Consider the following 27471-nt stretch of genomic DNA (forward strand, 5'->3'; position numbering starts at 1 on the left):
AGGAGAAAATTGCCATACCTAGATTCATCTGACTTGAAACACTACAACTGTTTATCAATGAGTTTCCCAATTTGGATCAATTTCAAAATTTTACTCTCAAAGCTTCTGCAAAGAGGATAAAGCCAGAGTCCCTGCCATAGATGCTGCCACATATATGTTCTGTCAGTCACTCTCCCATTCTTGCACAAATCAACTGTATTCGTTTCCTAGGCTACTTTGTGGTAAGAAATAAAGTCATTTAGACCTTTCAGATTTGATTGAACTAGTGTAAATTGACACAAGTTTTTTTAAAAGTTAAATTTTTAGTTTTTATTTTTACTTTATGTGTGTGAGTATTTGTCTGCACAGGTATCTGTGCATCACATGCGTGCAGTATCTGCAGAGGTCTGAAGTGGGCATCGGATCCCCTGGGAATAGAGTTACAGATGTTTGCGAGCAGGGAATTGAAAGAGAGTCCTTTGGAAGAGCATTCAGTACCCTCAACCACGGAGAGAAAGAAAATCACTTCAGTGTGCATGTTTCACCAGAGCTGTGTGAAGCCTCTCTGGGGAGGCAAGTTTCTCCTCTGACAGTGTCAGCGCTTCAGCCTCTCTCTTCCTCAAGGGTAGGACTGACTCCGGGGCAAATGTTTGGGTTTAATGCATCAATATGCTAAGAGTGAAAAGTAGGGGACGTCTGTCTCTCTTTAGAATATCTTCTCTCCTTCCAGGACACCGCTTTCCCTGTGTGTCTCATTGCTCATTCCAGTGACAGGAAGGGCTGAGGAACTTCCTTGACTTTGAGACCATTGAAGCCCATAAATGTAGGTGGTTCTCAGTCCTTCCTTCCTTATCTCTACCTCTATCTTCCTGACAATGGGGTCACCTCCATTTTTTTTCCCCAAGTGAGAAAGAGTTCCAAAGCCACGTGATGGCAGTAGTAGAGCTGGAGGTGGGTATTATCTGTGCAGCATCCATCCACGGGAAAGTTTCTGCCAACTGTAAATGCCTGTTTGAATGATTCAGGAATCAATTTTCTGTTGCCATAAAATGTTTGAGATTAAGTACTTAGTGACAATGTCACCTTAGATCACAAGTCTTATGTCAGGAAGATCCAAATATCATAGCACGACCATCCTGGTGATAGATTCCTGGATGTTTCACAATGTAGTTCGGAAAGAGAACCAAATATGTCTGCATACGGAAGGGCCCATTGTGTGGCGTGGTTTTGCCTTATAACCCACCACTATAAGAATGATTCATTCCTAGGCACCTCCTTTAAGTGCTCATGAGGAGTCAGCTGATGAGCTGATTCTACTCCATGTAAGGTTCTACCACCTCAGTCCTGCCAGATGAGCCTCACACTTCCAACCCCTTGACCTCTGAGAGATGCTTAAACCATATTGAAGCCACAGAAGCTGCTTAATGTGCAAATAAAGTTTAACGTGTCTGAAACTCTATATGCCTTCCTTATCTGACCATGTAATCCATCTGAAGAATTATCAGCCATTTACCCAGGATTTCTAATCAAAAGACTCTCTCATACCCTGGTCTTCAGTAAACAGTATTAGTTCTATCTTAAATTATTGGAAATCCAACTAAACCCTCCTATGTCTTTAACTATTACCACCCAAATAAAAATTTCCCACATTTTGATATACACAGAGATTCTCTGATCACATCCTGCATTAAAACACCCTGATCTTGAATCCTGCTCTTGCATGGTGATTTTGAGTTTGAATTGCCACATTTTCTGTTTACCAAGCCATACTTTCACTAGGCTCATCCCACATGACTAGGTATAAGGGTATTGAAAGAGAATTTCACTGTTTGGTTGCTCTCAAAAGCACCTTCAACTTAAGGACCTGTCATTGGCCTTGCTATTACTATCACAGAACCATGAAGACCTTTTGTTGCCTCTCCTTTTCTATTGCATTTGCACCACTGTCTGAAAGCTCTCCTTGCCATACTCTGCTCAAAATCAACTTGAATCTTATACATTCAGTCTTGTTTTGCATTAGTACAATTCTCTCACAATTTTCTCTAATATTTCTTTCTCTTCCCAATCATGGCCAATGACAGCACCAAAAGGTGACTTTTAAAATCTGCCATTCTTTTACTTCAATGGTCACATATTATACTTAAGACCAAACATAACCATGGTGTCTATTACTTGAGTTTTTGCCACATAGACCATTTAGTCATTTGCAAAATAAAGTGAGTCCATTCTGTAAAAGGATGTAAAGGAACTATGGGAAAAAAAAAAAAAAGAACCTACCCTTCAGTCTTTCTAGATGCCTTGAGCATGTCTTAGTTTGCCTAGGACAAAACAATTCAAACCTATTTGTAAAATCCTGGATTAACTTAATGATTTGATATGTTAGAGCCTTAGGGCACAGAAAATTCATCCTGGAGAAGAGGAGACTAAGCATTTTACTTGGTCCTTGATGGGTATCTCATCGATCAGAGTTATCTCACCATAGCTGTCTCTCATAGGGCTCATAACTAGCAATTAGTCCACAGGCAAATGCCTCCTAATCTCAATTGGCTCCAGAAGCCTGGATGTTTCCTAGGGAGCTGTTGGTTTTGCTCTCAGCAAAGGAATCATCCCCAGCAGCAGCAACAGAGCAAATGTACTCAGAGACAAGAGAGAAGGTCAAACAAGCACAAGGCATCTATCTATCTATCTACTTTTACATCACAATCATAGCGCCCTCCCTCCTTTCCTCCTGGTCCCACCCTCTTCCTTTTCCCGTTATCTCTCTCCTCTTCCCCTCAGATAAGGGGAGCCCCAGCCCCACCTACCCATCCCAGCACTTATCAGGACTGAACAAACCCTCTTCCACAGTTGCCTGGCCAGGTAGAAGCGATCAAAAAGCATACGAGAGAGTCCTAACACTTTTTGCTGTGAGCTGTTACCATTAGTGGACACCCAGAATCAGGATGGGTCTTTCCATATCAGTCATGACAGAACAACTCTTCAGATTGTACAGGCTCCCTACTCTGATGATTTTAATTTGTGACAAGTTGATATAAAAACTAACCATAGCCATAGTCATAGCGATGCACACCTTTAATCTCGGCACTCTGGGATGTGGAGGCAAGAGGATCTCAGAGTTCAAGGCCAGCCAGGTCTACAGAGATAGTTCTAGGGCACACAGACACCACCCCCACCCTCCTCACCCAGAAACTAACCATAATAATGGTCTTTAATCTATATTATAAAATATTAAGATCCAAGTTTATCTTAGCTAAGAGCAATATTACAGAGACCCACAGCCTGATTTATCTCGTGCTATACTCTGGATACTCTCAGCTCTTGGCCCAGGGAAGGAGCTCAGGCAGCCTTGGCTCCACTCCAGGCACAGTCCTCAGCTTCAGAGAGAGCATCTCATCCCCACTCCCTGCAAAAACTGTTTGGGTTTTTCTGTTTATCCTGGGGAGGAACTGCAGGGAGCTGATGGACAGGTTTCACGAAGAGCCCTTCATGGTCTTGAATCCCTTCAAAGGTGGAACTCACACAGTTCAGAGCCTCCCTGGGATGACTGAAGTGCAACGACTTTAAGGTCCAGGTGCTTTCTGGATCCTACAGATTCTTTTGGGCCCAAAGCTGTGAAGTATCCAGGCTCCAAGATCTTTCTGTTTGCAAAGGCTGTGCCCATTTTGTTCTACCCAGGAGATCTCCTTTGTGCCCTCAGCACTACAGTCCCCTTGAACCTGCACAGCATCAAGGTTGGTGGAGTCTGGGATACCAAGGAGGTGGGGAGGGGAGACCTACAGAACATGGTGATCAGTATAGACCACGGTGACTGACTGGATCTGAGAGGAGGAAGCTCCAGTGTCAACATCTGTCAGTGAGGTGTTTCCACATCCCTGTGCCAGTGACACTCTTGTTTCCACACATGTGATGGCAAAATTTGAGGGACCCAGTTTGCCAGAGATTCATGTGGCAGTACTTGAAGGTCTAATCTGGTTATAAGTGTCCAACAGCATCGACATTAGTTTTCTTCAATTTTGGAACTTAGCAATACCAAACAGTTGTGGATCAAATTTGCTGGGCTCTGGTGACTTCGCTAGTCTCACTATGCAAGCTCAGCTTGGATAATTCATCTTCTCATCCCTACCTACTCTGTCTTGCTCTCCTGCTGTGGCTTTGGGGGAAAAATGATTTTTTACAGAAGTCTTACTTCCAGTACTTTTTCCAGTGCTAATGATATAGGATAAAAGTCACATGACAGGTATGGTAGAATGGGAAGGTGGTAAGAATCCATTTTCTACCTGTCTAGAAACCTTGAAGAGGCCTTAATATTGCATACTGACAGGCTTATTGAGAACAAAATTACTTTTATAATATTTAATTTATTATTGTGATACATTTCAACACTAAGGCAAACAGCAGTTTGGTGAGGAATGGCTTTAATCAGCATTTGGGAGGAAGAGGCAGCTCAAGATCAGGCTGTGCTGACTGCCAGCTCAGCCTAAGCTCCTAAGCAAACATTATGTCCCCACCTCTAAAATTCACCAGGGCAAAGCAGTTTACAATGCACATACCTTTAGTTTATACAGAATAGATATAGAATATAATTTCTACACTTCTCAGTAAACATGCAAGTCATTAAAAACACGGACACCTCTGCTGATCAGAACATAGTGGCTGAAACCACCATAACCAAGTTCTAAAAATGCTTTAATAGTTAGTAAAATGAATCATATGTTGCCATGAAGATGTAGAGAATAAAATCTGCCCAATAGAAGAAAAGGAAGCAGGTCATAAGAACAAGAACACTCCATGTACATTGATTCTGGAGGGGAATTGTTTGCAAACCTGGAGCTGTAAAGGTAGAAGACACGCTTGTGGTGACTATAGAGATGGAGAGCCATGGAGCCACTGCTTCAGCCCATCAGACTCTGGAAGATGACATCACAAAGAGTCATGAGAGAGAGGAAAAGCCACTTGATGATATGTCTGGATGGCAGCATAGAGCAGTGGCCAATGACTGTTCCAGGAATAGACCTGTTCAAGGTACTGCTTGCTTTGATGTAGCAGAGCAAGTTGGAGCTTATGAGAACATCAACAATCCAAAAGAGGAGGAGAAAAAGAAGACATTGCCATGAGGTTTGTAGTTTGAGCTTTGTCCAAAGGGTGGTCCTGGGACTGATGGTGACAACCTGGACCATGCTGAGGAGGTGGTGCAGACAGAAGGACCCAATGCCAGCCTTATCAGTTAAGCCACAGCTTTACAACCAATCTCTCTTAGGATGTTTCTGAAGGAATGTACTGTGGATATGTCTTTAACCTCTGTGCTACAATTAATGATCACTTTAGAAAACACCAAGAGAATGACAAGAATTTCTACAAGCTTTTCTCAGTCTTAAAGGTAGAAGTGTATACATGTCTCACAAATATTAGGCCAGCACCTTTCATTAAGGTGGTTATTAAACTAAATGTACATTAAAATTTAGCAAAGAATCACTTTCAAAAACAGCAAAACAGGAATATTTCATGTGTTCTCCAGGATATGTTCAACTTTTGACCAGTGAAGGAGTGTGGTCTTGGTGTCCTTGCCAGGTGCTGTTTGGTGACTGTTAGGTTTTTCTATTTCTTACAGGGAGTTGATGGACAGCCTTGGTCAAAAGCCCTTAGCAACACGTCAGTCCACCAGGCAGTGCACATAAGACACTGACAGGAGCCTCTCTAGGAAGCCTGCAGGACGGGTATCCCAGATGATGTGGGATCAAAGCTATATCCGGACCCTCTGTATACACCTGGGCTGGAAGCTATGGAGTCGCCCAAGCCCGAATGTCTTGTTCCCCTACAAGGACACACTGCATGAGCTTCAGCAAGCAGCTCCCCTTCGTGCCTTTAGGACTGCTGTCCCTGTGACCACAGCTGAAACCCATGTGGAGCCCTAAACTCTGAGTGCAAGGCTGTCATGCAGGGGCCAGGTGATGTAACAAATGCCACATGCTTTGAGTAAGCCCTAATGAGTGAACAGAAGTGAGAGCCAGCATCTGTGGAACAATGTTCCTGAGGTATTGTTACATAGCACTGTGCACAAGAGTGAGGTTCTCACACTGAGCTTGTTTTCCAAACTGTGATGACATTCTCTAAAGGATGATGTTTCTCCTGTGCTTTTCTATATATCGCATGGCTACACATGAGTGTCTTGAATGTGTTTGGAACTGCCTTACAGTTTTTTATTCTTACCTGTTCTTTAGTGATGGGCATCCTGCAATGACAGGCATTTAGTAACTGCAGGGAATTAGCTTAACTTCATGTTCGTTCATCTCCACTTTGTTAGAGACTTTCACATAAAGTATGCTTCATGACATTCTCGGTTCTCCTTCTCTTTGGTTTAGAATAGCCTCTGGGACACAGGAACTGCTTTGTAAATAAGCAAAGGAGGGGGTGATCGCGGAAGTACATTAGAAGCAACAAGAAGGCAAGAAAAGTTTGCTTATAAGTGTTAAACTCTAGCATGTGGAAAAATAAAATTCTAATTTCTGGTGACTGCATGCTCCCCTGGATTTCTCGGTGAAGGATGCATCAAGCTAAACTGTATGATAGAAAGGGTGAAATGCTGGGATAATTAGAATCCCATCCAACTTCCTAGAGTCTAAAGCAGCCTTGAATTATCTAAGACAAGCTGTCTGTAAAAGAAGTAATCTATTATTTCAATCACTTTAGTGCCGTGATACATTGGAATGGTAAAGCATAGCCATTCCAGGGTATAAAGCTTTAGATCATAAAGAGCTGCATGCAAAAAGGAATATCTTATTTTTCATGGACACAGCAGGGCTTAGCAAGACTGACATCCCTGATGATCAGGACAAAGGGGCTAAGACCAGCATAACTAAGTACTGAAAGTGCTTTAATATTTAGCACTGTGGAATCATGTGTCACTGTGGAACCTGTGTAGAAGGAGAAAATAAAATCTGCCCAATAAAAGAAAAGGAAACAGGTCATGAGAGTGAGAACAGAATGTGTAGCTCTGATTTCTGGCCTGGAATTACTTGCAGACCTGGAGCTGTGAAGGTACTGAACATGTATGTGATGTTTGTACAGATGGAGAGCCATAGACCCACTGCTCCAGCCCATGAGACCCTGAAAAATGACATCACGAAGAGCCATGAGAGAGAGGAAAAGCCACTTAACTGTGTGCCTGGATGGCAGCATATAGCAATACACAGTATATACCCCAACTCCAGACCTGTTCATGCTACTTCCTGCTGTGATATAGTGAAGCAAGTTGGAGCTTATCAGGGAATTAAAGATCCAAAAGAGAAGGAGAAAGGCTAGAACATGCCATACAGTCTGTGGTTTGAGCTTTCTCCATAGGCTGGTCCTGGGACTAATGGTGACAGCCTGGACCACACTGAGGAGAGAGGTGGTGCAGATGGAGAGGCCACGGGCAACCCTTTCTACATAAATTGTAGTTTTACAGCCAACATCACCTAGGAAGTTTCTGATATAAAAAACTGTGGCCATATATCTGACTCCAATGCAATAAATAATAATTGTGTTTACGAAGGACAGATGGATGAGTATGATATCTATATTTTTTCTCTCAGGACCCAGGAAAGCATACACATGTCTCACAAATACAAAGATGTTCCCTAAAACCCCAAGTCCTGTGAGTGAAATGAAAAATATTCTTTGAATAATGTCAATCCAAATTATCTTCATGGCTAAAACTAGGAAAAACCTGAAGAACATAAGGAAGTAAAGATGGTATAGTTCATGCCTGTGAGTTTTCTTTTTTCTTTAGTGACCTGTGCAGCATAGTATATAATGCATCGAGTTCATTGTTTAGAGATGCCTTATTTTGTTCTTGAACCTTCTGTTCTTGCTTTGACTGACATGGACACGAGGATGACAACTGGACCTGAGCCCCAGGCTGATGCCTTCGCTGCCTTTCCAGAGAGTGTTCTTTATGTTCTTCATCCCTAAATCTTTCCCACGAGAATGTCTACACAAAGGACAGCATCACTCAGTTTCCAAGCCATGATATTGGCTTAGAAATATCAGTTTAGATATCTCTCTTCTCAGATCCACTTTGCCATCGTGTACACACTCATCTGTAAAGAAAGTATTGAGCTAATAGGAAATTGTAGCTCTTCAAAGAAGTGAAATACTTGCCCAGATGGGGTTGCTTTCCAGGGAAAGTCATGTGGCTTTTCTTTGTCTCCAACTCTGACATGACCTTGGCGACAAATAACACATAGATTAATTAGGTAGGACAGCAGTGTGTCCATCTTCTTGCCTTGAACAGGATGGTGTAAATAACTCCTATTCCCTATCATCTCATGTGTGGAATTATATTAAAGACAACCCACCCCACCACTTTTGTGCTTTTATGACAATTCCCTAAGAACATTCTCCTAAGAAAACATCAAATTTCAGCTCTCAGCTTAGGTATTGTTCTTTTGGATTTCAGACAAAGGAACATTCTCTTTGCTTTCCAAGGCTTGTTAAATTAGTGATTTTATCAGTCGCTACTGTTTTCCACTATAAATGACAAGTAACCTAATACCTCACACTGATTTGTGTAATTTTACACATTGTACCCCTTTTCTGTTTTCTCATTCTGTTTAAAGTTAAAATAAGGCTTACAATCTGAATGTATTCATTTTGACTCCATTTTCACAAATCATAAAATAGTTTTATGTGGAAACCCTAGGTCTATTTGTTTTCCAGAATTTAGTTTTCTCTGCTGCTCACCAAATTTACCTGTGAATTGCTTTCAGCTTCTCCTGAGCAAACATAACAGTGGAGCTCACCGTGCCACAAGGGAACACATCAAGTTCTCTTCCTGATCTGATTCCAGCCATGATCCTTCATAGCTAAGTGCTGCCCACAGGCCACAAATATGTCTCCTACAATTTCGCTGAACCCTAAGGTCTATGTTGTCTGTCTGTCTGTTTATATGAACCCCTCTGTGCTGAGAAGTGTGCATCAGTTGCCTTGCATACAGCCTGTTATGGGGTGATGTAAGAAATGGCTTATGCATAAAATTAACTGAGTGGTATGGTTGTACTATCCTATATGAATTACTGAGGTTAAACTAAAATGCCTTTTCAGGAAAGATTTTCTGGTTGTTCTCTTTCCTTAAAATCTGGGAGGATAACCCTGTTTGAATACTAATTCAGTAAATGTTTTCTTCAACACACAGGAGGTAAATTTCTAAGAAAGCATCGACCCAATGGTTATCATGGGTTATCTTTAAATACACTTATGAATGTAGATAATTTTTAGTTGCCTTATGTCTACAATAATATTTCATGACTGTGCATTATAAAAGAAAGTACCACTTAATTTCTTTGAGATACCAATAATACATATTGAAATAAAGAAGCTGTCTTTTTTTTTTTTCCTGAATTGTGTCACTTCTGGACTGAAATATTATCCATTTACATCAATTCAAAGAAATAGCAGAGAAACACTTACATTATATTTTATTTATTTTAATTTTAGTCATCGTTGTGTGTATGGATGTTTTATGTACATGCATTTCTAGGCACCACAGTGTGCCTGATGCTTCCAAAGGCCAGAATAAAGCCCTGGATTCCTGAAACAAGAGTTGCACATGGTTGTTAGCTGCCATGTGAGTGCTGATAATTGAATGAGGGAACTCTAGGAGAGCAGTAAATGCTCTTTACCATTGAAGAACCACTGTTCTTCAAAGATATATGTGCATTTTAACTAGCTTTCACAAGCTTCCTACTTACACTACGTTAGAATCAATCTCAGTCTGTGTGCCTCCAATTAAATGAGAGATTTTGCAGCAAATAATGTGGTGGAAGGGTTAAGTATACTCTAGAATCTTGACTGATAAGAAAACTTTAGGAATAGAAAGTTTAGGATTCCCAGAACATGTTTGTGACCACCGAGTGTGGATTTGAATTCTGGCTTTTCCTTGTGGGGCTCCTGTCCTCTCCATGTACTTCTATACCCACTCCCCTCTTCTTCCCTAAGACTCCCTGTGCTCTGCTCGAAGTTTGGCTGTGAGTCTCAACCTTTCAGAGGACCCTCTATAGGAGGCCCCCATCCTATCTCATCTCTTCCACCACTTTCGGTGCCCAGGAGCTCCTGCAGAGAATGATGCACCAACCAAGGACTTGAGAAGACCCAGACCCCCTGCTCAGACATAGCTGATTGGCAGCTCAGTCTCCATATGTGTTCCTGAGTAAGGGTAGCAGGGACTGCCTCTGTCATGAACTTGGTTTCCTGCTCTTTGATCACTTTCCCCTGGCAAGGCAGCCTTGCCAGCCTGCAGAGAAAGAGGATCCAGGCAGTTCTGATGAGACTTGATAAGCTAGGGGCAGATGGCAGAGAGGAGAACTCCCCCTTTCAGTGGACTAGGAGAAGGGATAAGGAGAAAGAAGGAGGGAGGATGGGATTGGGAGGAAGTTGAGGAAGGGGGCTACAATTGTGATATAATGAAAAAGAAATTCTGGCTTTTCCAATTCATATATTCATCACTTTGAGCACATTTATTTGGCTTCTTTAAAAAGTATTTTTCAAATGTAAATTATGCTTTGTGAAAGATGTGTATTTTAACAAGGCAATGAACTGACATGAACAGTGAGTGCCTAGCAATGTTTCCATCATGCATTAAAGCTTCATTTTATTTTTATAAAGCTTCATTTTATAAAGCCTGTTATTAGTGTTAGTATTTAGTCTCATGTCTGTTTTGTCCACAATTCTTGCTTTCCATGGTCTTACATTAGGTCTAGGAAAAAGGAAATTCATAATAAATGGGATCATGATAAAGAAAGAGAGTCCCTCCAGAAAAGACTCAAGTCACCAGAAGTCATATAGCTCAGATCAAAGTTCTCAGTCTTTGGAGGGAAAAATCACACAAAGATTGTGCAGAAGCTGAGTGAGCAAGAGCTTCCTACTCCAGGCTGCACTGCAGCTGCCTCTGTCTCCTACCCTTGCCTGCCCTGGGAAAGGAACAGCCCTGTTCCAGTGACCACATACACTGTCCTCATGGACACCCCAACAATTCAGTTTTTAAATTTTGGAAATGATAGATGACCTCCTCCCTGAATCCTGCCACTTTCCATTTACAGAGTGACAGGGAGCCCACATCCTTCTCTCCTACACTTCAGCCCTCCACAGATTTTCTGGTATCAAATGCAGCCTCATCCACCACGACATGCAGAACTCACCTGTGAAGTCTGTGCAGGATTCAGGGTAGCTGTCCTCACAGCACCAGCCAGGCCCTTTTATCAACCCCAAGTCCCTGTGCTCAAGCAAGGTGTCAGGATGTCACACTCAGGAGTTTGGCTTATCAGGGGAAAAGGTTCCTTCTGTCTCCATCCCTGAGGCAGCCCTGCCTTCTCCCTGGTGCTCTGTCATTCGCTTAACCCAAAAACTTTCTGATCATAATTACAGTTCCTGTGAGCAAGGAGAAGGATCCTGAACAGTGCCCAAGGGGTACTGGTTCTTTGGACTTTACTCCAGTCTAGCCTCTTGTTTCAATTTACCCCCTAAACAGAAAACTGCTTTGGAAGAAATTTCTGATAACCTAAAATGATCACTTTTTGAATCACTTTCAAGCATATTCCCTATTAATATTAAAAGATCATTAAATACTACAGCGAAGGGCTGTCTGCAGTGTCATATTTAAGACAAAGAGAGGAGGAAATTCTGGTAGCCTCTGTGCTCTTGGCACCACTTAGAATGCCTGCTGCTGCTTTACAGATGCCCTGGAGGATTTTTTGATGTTATTTTTTATTACTTAGGTTTGTGCTTTCATAAAATAGATTTTGTTCACATCATTTCCTTCCCCTAACACCTCCCACCTCCACACCCCTCTACCCACCTAACTTTATGTTTGCTCTCTTGTGATTTACTCTGCCCAAATAAAACACAACACACGATCTGATAAAAAGAAAACCAACAACAACAACAACAACAACAATAACAATATCTACAACAACCCAAAACACAAAGTTGCCTGGAACATGGTTGAGGTCACACAGTGACATTTATTGTAGAAAACTGATTATCTTGTTTACAGCCGATGTTAACTGAAAGTAGTTTCTTAGTTAGTTTTACAACCCCATGCACAGTTCCACTTCTCAGCACTGCGACCCCATTTAGCTTGTGTGGGTTGCCACCATGTCTGTGAGTTCTGTGCATCAATCCTGTTTAGTCTGGAAGAACACTGATTATTTACAGTCCTCTGTCTCCTCTAGCTCTTCCAGTCTTCCTGCTTCTTATTCCAAATATGTCACTGAACCTTGAGGTGAAAGAGTTGATGAAAATATCCCATTTTAAAACCAAGTTCCAGTAACGTCTCTCACTCTCTATACATTGCCCAGTTGAGGGTCTCTATGTTAATTTTCATCAACCACAAGAAGCTTTTCTGATGAGCTTTGAGTAATACACTGATCTATGGGAAGCGAAAAATGGCGTTTAGAGGCATTTTATCGTTGCTTTCCTTTAGTAGCATATTTTCCTTACCTAGTCTTGAGTTTTGGTCACTTTAGCAGTGTCATGTGTGGGTTTATCTAGTTGAGCGATCCATAAATTAAAACAAAAAGTGGTTGGTTCCTTTTATCCCAGTTGTGTCACTATTGCAACAGTATACTTTGTAGGCAGGTTACCCTTTTACTGTGCAGGTTTTGTAGGTGCATGATTGTTGGTATAATGTTCTTGTGGAATGCATACATTTTACCCTTGTTCATTCAAATGCTGATTTCTCTACCCCACTATCTGGTTTCAATCTGATTCCAAGTCTTCTCCTGCTGATCTCTGCTCTCCTACTCCTCCCACCTGCTTCTTTCTCCTCCTCTCCAGACCAGGATGTCCCACCCTATTATCTCCATTGCACAGCACTGGCTGATTGTTTTATTGACAACACAGAGAACAAATGGTGGCGTGTTTACACAAACTTGAGAAAGGTGATGTTTAGAATAAACATCACAATGCAATGTCCAGATTAAAACCAGATAGTGGGGTAGATAAGTCAGCATTTGAATAAACAACGGTAAATTGTATACATTCCACAAGAACATTATACCAACAATCTCTATAGCTGAGAAACCTATGGTAGAACCAAACATGACTGGCAAAAACAAACAAACAAAAAGTCAAGAACACTTTATGATCAAGATGGAAGATCTAGGAAGCCACTGGTTAGGAGAGTATATATCTTACACACTAAAGGGGAAGCTACACTTGAGCTCTGCACACATAGTACAATGTGATTGTGTTTTACACACACTCACACACACACACCGGACTTTAGAGAGAACCCCTAAATCAGTTACACCTAAGGTTGAAGAAAATAAAGTAAGAAAATGTGTCTGTATAGCAGTCCCAGGCAGTGGAGAGGAAGTCTTCAGTAAGACACATGCTGATGCAGAGAGGGGACAGAGCCTCCCTTCTAGCAGAGTGAAAGAGGGACAAAGGGCTAAGACAGCACAGGGTCTCTCTGGGCAAGACTGGGAGCCCTCTTCTCTTCCTCCGTATCACTCATCCATCTGAGCCGACAGAAACATAGATGTTCTTGCAGCAGGGAAAATGTATCTACTGAACACTAGTTGTCAGATTCAACCATTCTAGTGCATTCCTTCACACCAGGAAGTGGATAGGGCCCTGGGAAGGGAAAGGAGAAGTGGGGGTAGTGAAGTGTGAGCTAAGTGACTCTGCATGGCTGGCTGTGTGGGTGCTGAGTCCTGTACATCCTCCCTGGGTCTCCTCAGCTGTCTAATGGCAAATGAGAACTAAAGACTTTGTTTCCCAAACTGGTGACCCAGAGACCCAGAACTGATGTGTGGTCCTCAGAGTTAATTATACATAAACCTTCTCCACTTGATCTGGGCAATAACTGAACAATCTGATCTTCAAGAGACAGAAGCATTTTTTGACAGTGAACGTGAAAAAGAGATATATTAAAAAAATAGGAGAAATGAAGAACTCAGGCAGGAGGGGAGTTGGCTCCTCTGTGCCGGGAGCCAAAGCTATCTACAGAAGCCAAAGTCAAAGCTATCTAGTGGAGACAAAAGGTTTTTACTAGGCCAAAGCCAAATAGTGAGTAAAGGTCATTTAGTGGAGACCTAAAGCCATTTAGTGAAAGTCATCTAGGACCCTAACTCATGCATGGGTGAGAGACTGTGAGGATATCCGTTTGTTAGAGCATCCGTGAGAAAACATTCCTAAGTTATCTTGCAGGCACCCTATTTAACACATGAAAGCACTCTTCCTGTCTCCTGCAGCAGCTAATTACCTTCCCCCTTTTCCTGCCTTCTCCCCATATAAGTTGGGTAAAAATTTCTAATAAATGAAGCCTTGATCAGACAAACAGACTTGGCTTCCTTCCTTGCACTTCTCGTCACCTCCCATTCCTTCCACTCTCCTCCCTTAGGAACCCCGTTGAAGCCCCCGCTGGTCGGGGCATACTCTGCATAAAGTCAGCAGTCAGAGCAAGAAACAGATGAAACCTCCAAAAATTCCCCCTGCTTCTCTGCCCTAGACACCAACCACACTGTAGGTCCAGACAGTGACTCTGGGAGCTTGAACATCTTTTTTTATTTTTTATTTTTTGTAAGTATTTTGTTCAGAGCTTTTTGAACTTTTATTTCCATCCCCTCCATTTCCTTTTCTACTTTTCCTTTCTCTCCTTTTTTTTAAAAATTTTTTATTAATTACACTTTATTCATTTTGTATCCCCCCATAAGCCCCTCCCTTCTCCCCTCCCGATCCCACCCTCCCTCCCCTTTCTGCATGCATGTCCCTCCCCAAGTCCACTGATAGGGGAGGTTCTCCTCTCCTTTCTGATCAGTTCTCATCAAAAGTGGCTGCATTGTCCTCTACTGTGGACATCTTTTATCTAGGTAGTACTGAGCCTTAAAAAACAAACTTTACTTTTATTAGATTGCTTCACTTTACTCTATGTGTTTTTTTCTGAGTAGATGCATATTTGTGATGTGTGTTTGAGGCCCACGGAGGTCGTATGGAGTTACAGATGTTTGTGAATCACCATGTTGGTGCCAGGAATTGAACATGGATCTCAGGAGGAGCAGCAATTACTCTTAACCACTGAGCATCTCTCCAGCCACAGTGTTACTGAACATTCAGAGAGCACACTTTTCAGTTTCTCAGAAGTTTCTCAAAATTTAGTTCTTGGCTTGTTGGTAAAAGGGGGGAAAATGCCCAGGATCCAGGAAACTCAGGCACTGTAATTAGGATCAGAAAGTTTCTGGCTCAGCAAATGACAGGGCCCCAGGGAGAGCACAGAGCAGGTGTCCAGGATGGGGATGTGCAGAAGGAGCCCTTTTCCCCTGGAGAAGCCAAACTCCTGATGGTGACATCCTGTCAGCAGTGACAGCTGCTGTGGGCACAGGGCTCAGGGATGATAAAGAGTGTCTGCTGTGCTGTGAGGACGCCCACCCTGAACCCTGCACAGAATCCACAGGTGAGTCTGTGGACTGAAGCTTCCTTCCACCCTGGCAGAGATGCTGTGAGGTAGGAAGGGTTAGGAGAGGTAGTTGAAGAGAAGGGTCTGGGTTCCTCTAATACTGTGAAAGAGGAAGGTGACAAGATGCAGGGAGAAAACAGTCTCTCATTTCCCACCTGCCATCCAGAATTATTTCTATGTCCATGAGGGAGCCAAGTGCTGTGTGTGTGGTGTACTGGGCCAGAGATGCTCATTACAGCCCAGGCAGGTACAGGGGACATGGGCTGAAATTTCAGGTTGAGTGTAGGAAGCTTTTCTTCTGTGCAGTTTCTCCAGGTTGTGTGTTTGTCCTCACAGGAGTGAAAGGTTCTACTCAGCAATATCTTAAGTCTGGTGTCCTTTAGCCTTCTCAGAATGGGGAACTTTGCTCTTTTTTGTTATTTTTTTCTGAAGTTTCCCTATTCAGACTCAAAGCATATCACAGGGCACAATTACAGAGAATTGTGGGGGAAACTGAGGATGACACAAAATCATAGAATGATTGCTATTGGGACATGTTTAACACAGGGCAGGCATTATCCTAGGCACTCTGCGCCTCTCCTCCATTGACTCCTACAAAACACCCAAATGGTACAAAGCATCATCCATCTATTAGTGAGTGTTAAAAGGACTAAGAAAAATGTCTAAAGCTCAGCATATAGCAGTTGAGAATGGCAGTTTTTGACAAATAGGATAGCTGGTTACAAAGCTTGGGCTTGTCAATTTGCAACTTATTTTTCACTAGTTTACTTATTTTTCTCTCTCTTTTGTCTGGACCTTGCATTTTGCCTCTATGGTCCATGACCCAGTTCTAAAAGAAAACCCTGACTTGGTTAGTTTTACACAGATTGCTTTTTTGTTATGTCTTACATACTAGAGGAGTGACTATTGAGAAAGCTTATTAAATATGTATATAAATATCTTTCTGATAACGCTGGAATAGACATGTGTGTGTGTGTGTGTGTGTGTGTGTGTGTGTGTGTGTGTTTGCAGCCTTTTCAACTAAGTTATGACACTGTTGGAAATCAAAGACAATTTCATCATTATAAATTTTGCTTTTGTCATCTCAAAGATTACTTATGTACTTCTGAAAGGCTACCAAATGATAAGCAGATCAATGAAGATGGATTTGAAGAGAAAATAAAGAATTGCTGGTAAGTTTTTTTGAAGGACAGTCCATGCCCATCACTACATTGGTTGAAGGGCAGAAGCTCACATCGTTGCACCAACAGGGATGTGCTAAATTACTTACCAAATAAGGCATTCAAAGTGAACACTGAGTGCTCCAGGATACTGAGCTTTATCAGTCTTCAGGAAGGAGCCCAACTCAAATGTTTCTCTAAATTGGTTTCTCAGTTTGTCTCTGATTAAAGTGCAGTTTTAAAACCAATAAATTTACTGAGCAACCACTACAGGCAGGCACTTAGGTTTGTATGTTTGTTTCACATACAAACATGTGTCTGTGACGCCTGCTCACTGCTTAGTGAAGGAAAAAAGGTAACCTGGGAACATAGCCTTCTGAGGGCAGGGAAAGCTTAAGTGATAACACTCTAAGCAGGTTCTATAAGGCATGGTAGTCAGGCAAAGATCAGCCCTGGCTACAGTACATATAACTGTGGAAAGGTGAGCACCAATGCTACATTTGTTGGTGAGAAGTCAAACTCTTTTAGAACTGATTTTGTTGCAGATAAGATGTCAAATTGTGGAGGACAGATAGAAATTAAGATTGTCACATGAATTTATACGTGTTTTGTGAGGGGTGAAACAAATGGAATAAGTTTCTGCTTCAAAAACTTATTTTTGCTAGAATATAAACAAAGTGAAGAAACAGAAGAAAAAGATGGCATTCATAAAGTGAGTACATTCCTAGCATGAGATATTGGGGAGGACTGGCTGGGTGAGGGACTTCTGACTGAGAACCAAGCTTAAAACAATCAGTAAGACATGCTTTTGTAAAGACGCTACAGGAACCGTTTTCCTGGTATTATGCTGGGGGAAGTGTTCCCAGAAATAAAGGGCAAAAACAAGATTAATAGCAGTCAAAAGAAAATCACCTTCAACCATCATGACAATTGGGAACACATTTTTTACCACACTTAGTCCCATAAACAGGCCAGTGATCTAAATGTTAATACCCTGAATAGGTCACTAATTTCTGTGTAATTTTTGATCAAAGGGCTTGGGAAGAGGAGAATGCCATATAATGTAACCTGAGAAACTCATCCATTTGTCAAAGCACAACTTTCTGAGAAGCTGCAAGCTTTTCATTAGTTTATCAACCATTTGAGTGATGGGGCAGTGAAGAGGATCTTGATGAAGCAGCAACACTGTCCGGTAGCCTGAGGTCATATTGCGTTACATGAGAGTAAAGGGAGGAATCTGTCAGGCTAATAGTCAGGCCTGTGTTGGCTTAAATATTGACAAAGTGATGCTATGCATTTAGCTTTTTTTTTTTTTTTTCTGGGAAGAACATGGATATATAAAATTGAGGGATGAAGGATCACTGTGAAAGGCAGGAAATTAATCAAGTTTATGCCCTGATTGTAGCTATCATCCTTTTCACTGGAATGGAGAAAGGACAAACTGAAGACAAACAAATGAAAACCAAACAAAACGAAAAGAGCATCAGCAACAGTAATCAGGCATCATAAAGTACCATATATGTTTACATAGTTGAGGTCATCCTTTTATGCGTATAAGCAGAAAAAGTATTATGTGTGTTTCTCAGATGATTTTTCCTAGTGCTGTGTATCAAGTCAGAAGATGAAGTGGAATAACATTACCCAGGCAATAGTCCTTGTTTCTCTTTCTGGGCCTGGAATTGTAGGAAATATTCTAGTATTTGTGAGACATGTGTACACGTCTGCCTTGGGGACTGAGAAAAAGCCTGTCAACCTTATTCTCATCCACTTGTCATTTTCTAATTTGATTATTATTTGTAGCACAGGGGTCAGAGATATAGCCACAGTGTTTTATTTCAGAAACTTCCTAGGAGATATTGGCTGTAAAGCTGTGGTTTATCTGGCAAGGATGGCTCGGGGCCTCTCCATCTGCACCACCTGTCTCCTCAGCGTGGTCCAGGCACTCACGATCAGGCCCAGGACCACCATTTGGACAAAGATCAAACCACGGACAGCATGGCAAGTTCTTCCCTGTCTCCTCCTCTTCTGGATTATTAATTTACTCATAAGCTCCAACTTGCTCCGCTACATCAAATCAGGCAACGGCTTGAACACGTCTGAAGCTGAAATGTTCATTGGGCACTGCTATATGCTGCCCTCCAGGCACATAGTTAAGTGGCTTTTCCTCTCTCTCATGACTCTTCGTGACGCCATCTTTCAGAGTCTGATGGGCTGGAGCAGTGGCTCCATGGCTCTCCATCTGTATAAGCATCACAAGTGTGTCCTCTACCTTTACAGCTCCAGGCTTGCAAACAACTCTCCTCCAGAAATCAGAGCTACATGGAGTGTTCTCGTTCTCATGACCTGCTTCCTTTTCTTCTATTGGGCAGATTTTATTCTCTCCTTCTACACAGGTTTCACAGTGGCACATGATTCTGTTTTACTAAATATTAAAACGTTTTTAGAACTTGGTTATGCCAGTTTCAGTCCCTATGTTCTGATCAGCAGAGATGTCCGTCTTCCTGTCTTACATGCTCATTGAGAAGTGTAGATATTACATTCTATAGCTATTTTCTATGAGTTAAACATATATACACTGTAAATGCTTTGCCATGATAAATTTTTTTTTTAAATTTTATTTTTCTTATTAGTTACATTTTGTTAACTCTGTGTCCCAGCTGTATCCCGCTCCCTCATTCCCTCCCCAACCCCACACTCTCTCACTGGTCTCCTCCCTGCCCCTTTCCAAGTCCACTGATAGGGGAGGACCTCCTCCCCTTTCATTTGACCCTGTTTTATCAGGTATCTTCAGGGCTGGCTGCAAAGTCCTCCTCTGTGGCCTAACAGGACTGCTCCTCCCCTGGGGGGGGGGGGGTGGGGAGGTCAAAGAGCCTGCCCTTGAGATCTTGTTAGAAATAGTCCTTGTTCCCCTTACTTTGGGATACTACTTGGTTACTGAGCTACCACGAGCCATGATAAATGTTAGAGGTGGGGGGGCATAGTTTTTGCTCTGTAGCATAGGCTGTCCTGACAGTATGTAGCTCAGGCCAATCTTGTGTTGCCTTGGGATCTCAAATTCTGGAATTATAAATATTCCCCACTAAACTGCTATTTGCCATAATTTTCTCCCTATTTCAACATTAAATGAAATATTATAACAATCCATTTCATTTTCTTAAGAACTCTGGCATCACACAATCTTAAGTTCAGTGTTTCTAGGAATGGTGACAGCATTCTCTTATTCTATCATCCCTGTCGTGTGACTGTTAGTTTCTCGTTAGTTTATGTAACACTACTGTCAGAAGTCAGTATTTCATATTTCCCCACGGAAGCTGGAACATGAGAGCAAGAGAGGATATGGGAGGTGAGGAGGTGACCCTTATCGGAGCTAAGCTTCTACAGCTGAGTGAAGATGACAGAGACAGGCGAAGTCACCACATCAAGGCAACTTGGTCAACAACTATATGACATTACTGACTTCTCAAACTGCTAAGATAACTAGTGCTGATGTAGTGGGATAATAATAACCAGGTTAGCTCTTAAAGTAACATGACAGGACACTGGGGAATAGGCTCTCTCAAATGATGCCACGGCAGGTCTGGAGACCATGCTTCTCGCCAGGCTTCACTGGCCCACTTACATGTAAATACCTCGGGGTGACAGATTGTTTACACTGGGGCTTCCACCTCTGCTGGCTCCTGATCACTCACTATGGCTGGTACTGAACATTACAGTGTTTGTTAGGCCTCCTTGTCTCTTGGATCCCAGACTTCATCTTCCCTTACGCTATGCAGGAGCACCATGTTTACCCACAGACAAAGGAACCACAGTGCTGAGGGAATGTTGGGTTTTGCCTGAAGCCAAGGTAGGACATTGGTGCTGCTTAGAACTCCACAGCCTCCAGCTCAGGAGGACCCAGTGAGTCCAAGTCCTCAAGACATTGCACTGCAGTCATCCCGGGGAGGCTTCTTTCTGCTCGGAGCTGTGTGAGTGCCCCTCCTGAAGGGATGGAGGACCGTGAAGGGCTGTTCACCAAAGCTGCCAGTCAGCTCCCTGCAGCTCCTCCCCAGGATAAACAGGAAGACACAAACAGATCTTGCAGGGAGTGGGGCTGAACTGCTCTCTCTGAAGCTGAGTGCCTCCAGGGGAGTCAAGGCTGCATGCATTCCTGCCCTGGTCCAAGAGTTGAGACTCTCTAGAGCAAAACAAGAGACAAGACAGGCTGTGGATCTCTGAAATACTGCTCTTTGATGACATAAACTAGGTCCTTAATGTTTTATAATATGGTGCCTCTCTACATATAGATCTAATATAGATTGAAGACCACACACATACACATATATATATGGTCACATAAATATATATATATTTATATATATATAATGTATATATATATATATATATATATATATATGGTGTCTCTCTACATATAGATCTATATAATTGTCTGAGTAAGGAGGCTCACCTGAAGAATTGTTCTGTCTTGATTGGCGTGGGAAGACCCCCTGACACCAATTGTGGGTGACCCCTAATGGTAAGAACCCAGGTTAAAACTGTGTGTCAGAGGGTTGTGCTTGCTTGGCCTTCCCTCTTGTCTCTGAGTTAATTTGCTGTCGTGGTGGTGGTTGTGGTGGTGGTGGTGGTGGTGCTGCTGGGGCTGATTCCTTTCCTGAGAACAGATCCAATGGCTCTTTAGGACACTTCTAGACTTCTAAAGTCATATTGGAACTACTGAGGCACCTGACTTGTGGAGTAACTACCAGTTATGGCCCCCACTGTGTGACAGCTATGGTGAGTCTGCTCCTTCCGACTTTTGAACACCTACCCTCAAGGACCAAGTAAAATACTTGTTCTCAGGGCTCCTTTGTGATTTAGCTCTTGTTACTTATTTAAAGATGACTCAATACATTCTAGCATTATATATGCACATATATCATATATATGAAATATTTTTCATCCTCTGATTCTGTTCCTCTAGAGAACCCTGACTAAAACAGCCATCTTTTCCAGAGTGTTCTGAGGTAGATGCATGGCTGGGGAGGAGGGCTATCTCTCAAATGACCTCATTTCTTTATTTCTTTCACACAGCATATCCACCATCTTTCTTATGGAGTGGGCAATGTGGGTAAGAATGAGACTTCAGTACCTCACCTGACATTTCTATCCAAAGACTTTTTTTTTTGTAATTTCTCTTGTATTATTAAAAGTAAAAGTGGCATATAATTAAACTTCTTTAGATATAGTTTTTATATGAATGTCGCCGGTAAGCTAAATTTAACATATCCATCCTTTCCTTCGTTATCATTTGATGAGTAGAGTGAAAGCTCCTGAAATCTCAGCGACTTCCCAGTGTACAGTGCGATATATACCACAGTCACCATATGTACCCTAGATCCACAGAATTACTTGTGGGCAACCATGAACCTGTGGCCAACGGTCACCTACTCCTGCCTTCCTGTCCAAGAGAAACACAATTCTGCTCTCTGTGCCCTCAGTGGGTCAGAGTTGTTTTCTTCTTTCAAAATTCCTGGGCAAGGTTTGTGAAAGCATGGTTTACCTAGAAAAGGTGTCTCTGAACCTTTCCACCTGCTCTGACTGTCACTTCCCTATGGTCCAGGCTGTCACCATCAGTCCCAGGACCATCGCTTGGAGAAAGCTTCAACCACAGACTACAGATCAAGTTCTTGCCTCTTTAGTTTTCTTTAACCTTCTGATGAGCTACAAATCTCTCCACTTTATCTCAGAAGTCTGTCATGTGATCAGTTCTGGTATTGCGATGTATTGTGGGTATTGTACTATCCTACTGTCATTGTTGCATACTGTTTGTGAAAAGGCCACATATTTAGTACAGACTATAATTTATTAAAGCTGCTAGCAGGACAACAATCTCTGAGCCAATTGTGAGATTGCCCCCGGAAGGCAGGTGAGGGAAGGACAGTTAAAGGTGAAAACAGAAGAAGGCCTTGAGCATCTGCACAAGCAAGCCAAGAGCTGTTCTGCTCTACCAAAACTAGGTAGTCAAGGTGATCTCAAAATAGTCCCTGAATGTCTTCATAAGCAGGTTACAGAAGCCAAAAGGCACTTAGTCATGTTATAACAAGTATAACATGGTCATGGCTGTTCATTTCTGGCTGGAGGCCAATGGGTCATGGTTACTGGGAATTTAACTAGAGTCAGAGACTAACTTTCTTGCAGGATATTTGATCCCATTGTGAACCTCAAGATTGTTAACTGTAAAAATTGGTTTCTTATTAGGTATGGGTTAGCCCTAACACATACCTTTAATCCAAGAATTTTCTGTTTATTGTAAACAGGTGATTATGGTATGGCTCAGCCCTAGCACACACCTTTAATCCAAGAGCTTTCTGCACACAGGCTTTAATGAAGTTAACCTTAGATTAAGACTTAGAGCAAGTAACCAGATAAGAGGAATTAAACAGAATGAAGGGACTTTGATTTGAAGGGTATCTAAGAAAGGGCTCCCTGGCTTTTGGCTTTTTCCTCCTGGGCTGTAGGTTGAGCTAGGAGGCTTTTTCCTCCTGGGCTGGCAGCTGAGCTAGCAAGCTTTTGGCCTTTGGCTTTTGGCTTTTTCCTTAGGAACATGTGCTGAGTAGGAAGCTGGGTGCTTTCTCTGCCTCTCTGAGCTAGCACATTTTCATCCCAGCGTCTGGCTCCTGAGTCTTAATTAATATAATTGAACAATTTGGGATTTTCTTTCTTTATAGCAATAAAACCACTGATGGTTACTAAACTGGATGCCCAACAAAGTAAAGGAGGCTGTAAAGGAGGAGTAAACATGTCCTGATCCAGCCTTAAACTTGTAAGACCAATCCACAGGCAGGGACTCCTCCTGGCAGGAGAAAGAGCCTGCCAGACCTTTAGACCTTTGTCACTGAAGCTGAATTTTTTTTTTTAACTATGTATTACTGGCCCTTTATATGTCTGTCTATTAGGCAACCAACTTCCTTTCTTCAATGCCATTTAGACAGATAATGAGGTGAGGGGTTTTCTATTCTCCTGTTTGTTCTCCCATCCCTTTATCCTTCCCTTGATCCTTTGCATCTCCCCCCTCTATTCTTCCTCCTTCCTCATTCTGTTTGTAATTTAATGTTTCAGTTTCACGGGATTGAGTTGTAGGTCAATGGTAACAATATAAACATCACATTACAGGTGTGTTTTCTACCTTCACAGTTTTAGATTAGCAAACAATCCCAGCTCAGAAATCAAAGAAACAGCATGTTTTCATTCTCATGACCTGTTTTCTATCCTTTAATCAAGTAAGTTCTGTTTTATCCTTTCATATGGGTTCTAACTGTTGGCCAAGCAGTGCCACTTTGTAAAGCTCTTTCGTTTTGGTCAAACTGTGACAATTCCCATATGTGATTTTCTTGAAATAAAGTACATTTTTTTTTCTTGATTCTTGTGTCACCTTCTATGGAACCCCAGTAATGACTAATCCTGCTTAACCCTAAAAACAGACATTTGCAAACAAAAAGAAAGAAAGAAAGGAAGATTTTCACTCTCCTTCCCACTCCTCTTTCTATGAAGACTCTAAGAAGCACTGTGCCCTATACACACACACACACACACACACACACACACACACACACACACACACAAACAAACAATGAAAACCAAAAATGACACACATAAGAAAAGAATCAGCAAACTATGATCAAATAATAGCACCACCACCCTCCAAGAACCCCATGGAGGCCAGTTATATGCTGGACAACTACCCTTGAACATGAAGCCTGTTCTGGCGTGGTTCATATGTCAAATGTCCCTCTTAGAGAAAATTGATTTTCCCTTTCTCAGGTATAAGTGGCCATTCAGTTGCTAACTTTTACCCTAGTGGCTAGGGTAAAAGTTAGCAACTTTTTACCCTAGTGGCTAGGGTAAAAGTTAGCAACTTTTTACCCTAACTTTTACCCTAGTGGCTAGGGTAAAAGTATCTCTCTTCTCTCTCTAGGATAAAAGTATCTCTCTTCTCTCTCTCTCTCTCTCTCTCTCTCTCTCTCTCTCTCTCTCTCTATCATCTATATCTGGTGAAGAACAGTGCAGTCCCTGTGCACGCTCCTTCAGTCACTGTGAGCTCCTATGATCTTTCCTCATATAGAGAGCCTTGTTTTCTTGGTGTCCTCCGACCCCTCTGGCTCTAATGCTCTTGTGGAGCCTATAGTCTTGGCAACAGCACGGGATGTTGCCAAGCTGGCAGCCAGCTGGGCGAGCAGTCTTATTTTAAAATTCCTATCTACCCTGATTTATATAACCTACGACTTAGCTTCCCTGCACCTGATTGTCACAGGAAATCCTGGCCCCTTTAAAACCTTTCATTTCATTTACAGGAGAAGCATTTCTAATTTCTATCATTGTTCAACTTTACCCACATGTGTTGGGACACCGCCACACACAGCACAAAGAGAAACTAGTGAACTCAAACTCACCTCCCAAGGAAATCCAGTGGTGCCTTCTCTTCAAAAGTGAAATAATGATGTCATCACTTCTAATCTCAGCCCTGAACCCACATTTATTCACATCATTTTGCATCTGGAATAGGAAGGGCCTCCCAAAAACCAGAATGAAAAGTATCTGGATGGACAGCTCCCGGGGGGATATGAGTTTTGGAAGTCTTTTTGAAAGTTTATAATAAAAAAGGATTGCTTTTAGAATAAGGCTAATGTTTGGGATGCCTTCATATTTCAAGTCCTATAAGAAACTTCATGGGCTGTAGAGATGGCTCAGTGGTTCAGAGCACTGTCTTCTCTTCCAAAGGACCGGGGTTCAATTCCCAGCATCTACCTACATGGTAGCTCACAACTGTCTGTAACTCCAGTTCCACGAATTCTGACACCTTCACACCAATGCACAAAAAGAATAAAGTTAAATAAATTATAAAAAAAAGAAAAAGTACACTAAAAAAACAAAGAAAGAAAGAAAGAAAGAAAGAAAGAAAGAAAGAAAGAAACTTCATGTGCAGGCTTGAAACAGTCAATTATAGCAAAACCCTTCGTTACTGAATGATACAGGTAGAACAAGGGACTCTAAACTTGATCTGGTCCTTGTTTAGGACTTGCACAGGAAGCAGATTCCCACAGTTCTGAGAAACATTTATTCTAAATTCTGCCTAACAAAGATTTAAGAAAGAGAAGAAAGTGACTTGATCTATGTGGCAGAATGTGGTGCTCAGCCAGGTCATAGGCTGGCATTTTGGGAAGGTGAAAACAAGTCTGGAGATGTTTGGGAAGCTTGTACACAGAAACTTGATTAGTGTTCCTTTTCTTACCTCACATCCTTCCTTTCAAGATAATTAAGCTCTCACTAAGCTCGAAATAACTTTTGAGCAAAACAGATGTAGTAACTGTGAGGAGAGAAGGAATCTGTACTTCAGGGACTGAAGCCCTGCAGAGACCTTCCTTCCTGCTGACACTTTGACAACATAAAACTTAACATCCACACTATCTGATGGCACCAAGAGCTCCAACAGATCCAGAGAGTACAAATATGACTTGGTAAGCGTCACCTTCCCAGAGCTGCTCCAGAGCCTGTCTGTACCACAGAGGTCCAGGTGAGTCCATGGAGGTAAGATCATCCTCAGCTGTGCCATGGAGAGTTTCACTAAAGCTGAAGTCTCTCTCTGACTAAGCTTGGGAGTAGGTGAGAGGCTCTGTGGAGACTTGGGCCTTCCACTTTCCTTCACACACTGACAAGACTGGTCTTTTGCTTCAGAAATATCAGAGAGGCATTTCCTGGACATATAAAAATAGAACAGAAATGCTGAGGCATTGCTAAAAGGCTGGAGGACCACAAGAGAGCTCCGGGTGGATTTTCCCTAAGGTTCCCTTAATAAAGGAATCAACGAGATAGAGAAGATTTTCAGGTGACTTTCAAAGATTTCAGCTTTGTGACATCAATGGTGTCACTAGGACTTATAAACTTTGCCTTTTTCATTTTTGATAAACTTCCACTTTTCAAATACTGATACATGTTTTCTTTTACAATTACTTTATAACTCCTAAATTGAAAGTTTTCTTTCTATCTCCATTTTTAAAACCTCTCAGTTCTATCAGGTGATATTTACATACCTATATCAACTTCAGTCATTGCACGCTTGGCGGATGCATTGAAGTATAAACCGAGTGTAACAGTTCCTGTTATCATCTTGAGAACTCCTGATATATAGGATCCAGTCTGTGAACTAGTACACCCTGGAACAGTTCATCTTAACTTTATCTCAGCAGTAAGCAGCAAAAACAATGCATTAAATATAAAAATACATAATGTTGATGATAGGGTTGTTTGTATTTGTATTGCTTTTTGTTCTGTTTTGGGGGTATTCTAGGGTTTTTTTGGGATGGGGTTCAGACAGAGTCCTGTTATGTGACCATGGCGGCTGTCCTGAAACTTACTATGTAGCCCAGGCTGGTAATGAATTCAGAGTAATCCTCCTGTCTCACCTTTCTTCAAGTGCTGGGATGAGAGATGAGAACCACCATTCTTGACACAATTTATTGACATGATTGTCTGTATACTAGGTGTGCAAGAGGGGTAGAGGCAAAGAAAGGTGCAGGTTTGAAGAACTGCCCGATAGGATGTTAACAAAATCAAATAGAGCATTCAGGAAGACATTCGAGTCGGTAAGCTTTTCACTTTATTTCAACGCGTACTGAGATTCAAAATACATGGACTGTATATACATTTGTGCATATAATTTAATTTTACTAATATGGAAATCAGGAGAGTAAATCTGTTTGGTAATTTCAAATATTTTTTTATCTTCTCCCACAGTTACCACTTAAAGTATAAGATGTCTCATAAAGACAACAAGAAGAAAAATAGAACTCTTTAGATTTAAAAAGAAAATTTGTTTCATTCTATGTGTGAAGGCTGTCTTTTATATGCTAGAAACACTTTATAACA

The 27471-nt window shown here is 41.8% G+C and overlaps 1 protein-coding gene and 2 pseudogenes across 1 annotated transcript; 1 reads left to right on the plus strand and 2 right to left on the minus strand.

Moving 5' to 3' along the window:
• Nucleotides 1–4574: 4574 nt before the first annotated feature.
• Nucleotides 4575–5403, minus strand: LOC110560242 (putative vomeronasal receptor-like protein 4; annotated as a pseudogene).
• A 1350-nt stretch (nucleotides 5404–6753) lies between these two features.
• Nucleotides 6754–7841, minus strand: LOC110560241 (putative vomeronasal receptor-like protein 4; annotated as a pseudogene).
• A 10352-nt stretch (nucleotides 7842–18193) lies between these two features.
• Nucleotides 18194–19093, plus strand: LOC110560251 (putative vomeronasal receptor-like protein 4). The gene has a single exon (XM_021656103.1). The coding sequence runs from the start codon at nucleotides 18194–18196 to the stop codon at nucleotides 19091–19093; it is 900 nt and encodes a 299-aa protein (XP_021511778.1).
• Nucleotides 19094–27471: the final 8378 nt, after the last annotated feature.

Source organism: Meriones unguiculatus, chromosome 19 (assembly GCF_030254825.1).
Source record: "Meriones unguiculatus strain TT.TT164.6M chromosome 19, Bangor_MerUng_6.1, whole genome shotgun sequence".
In the NCBI taxonomy this organism is placed as follows: Eukaryota; Metazoa; Chordata; class Mammalia; order Rodentia; family Muridae; genus Meriones; species Meriones unguiculatus.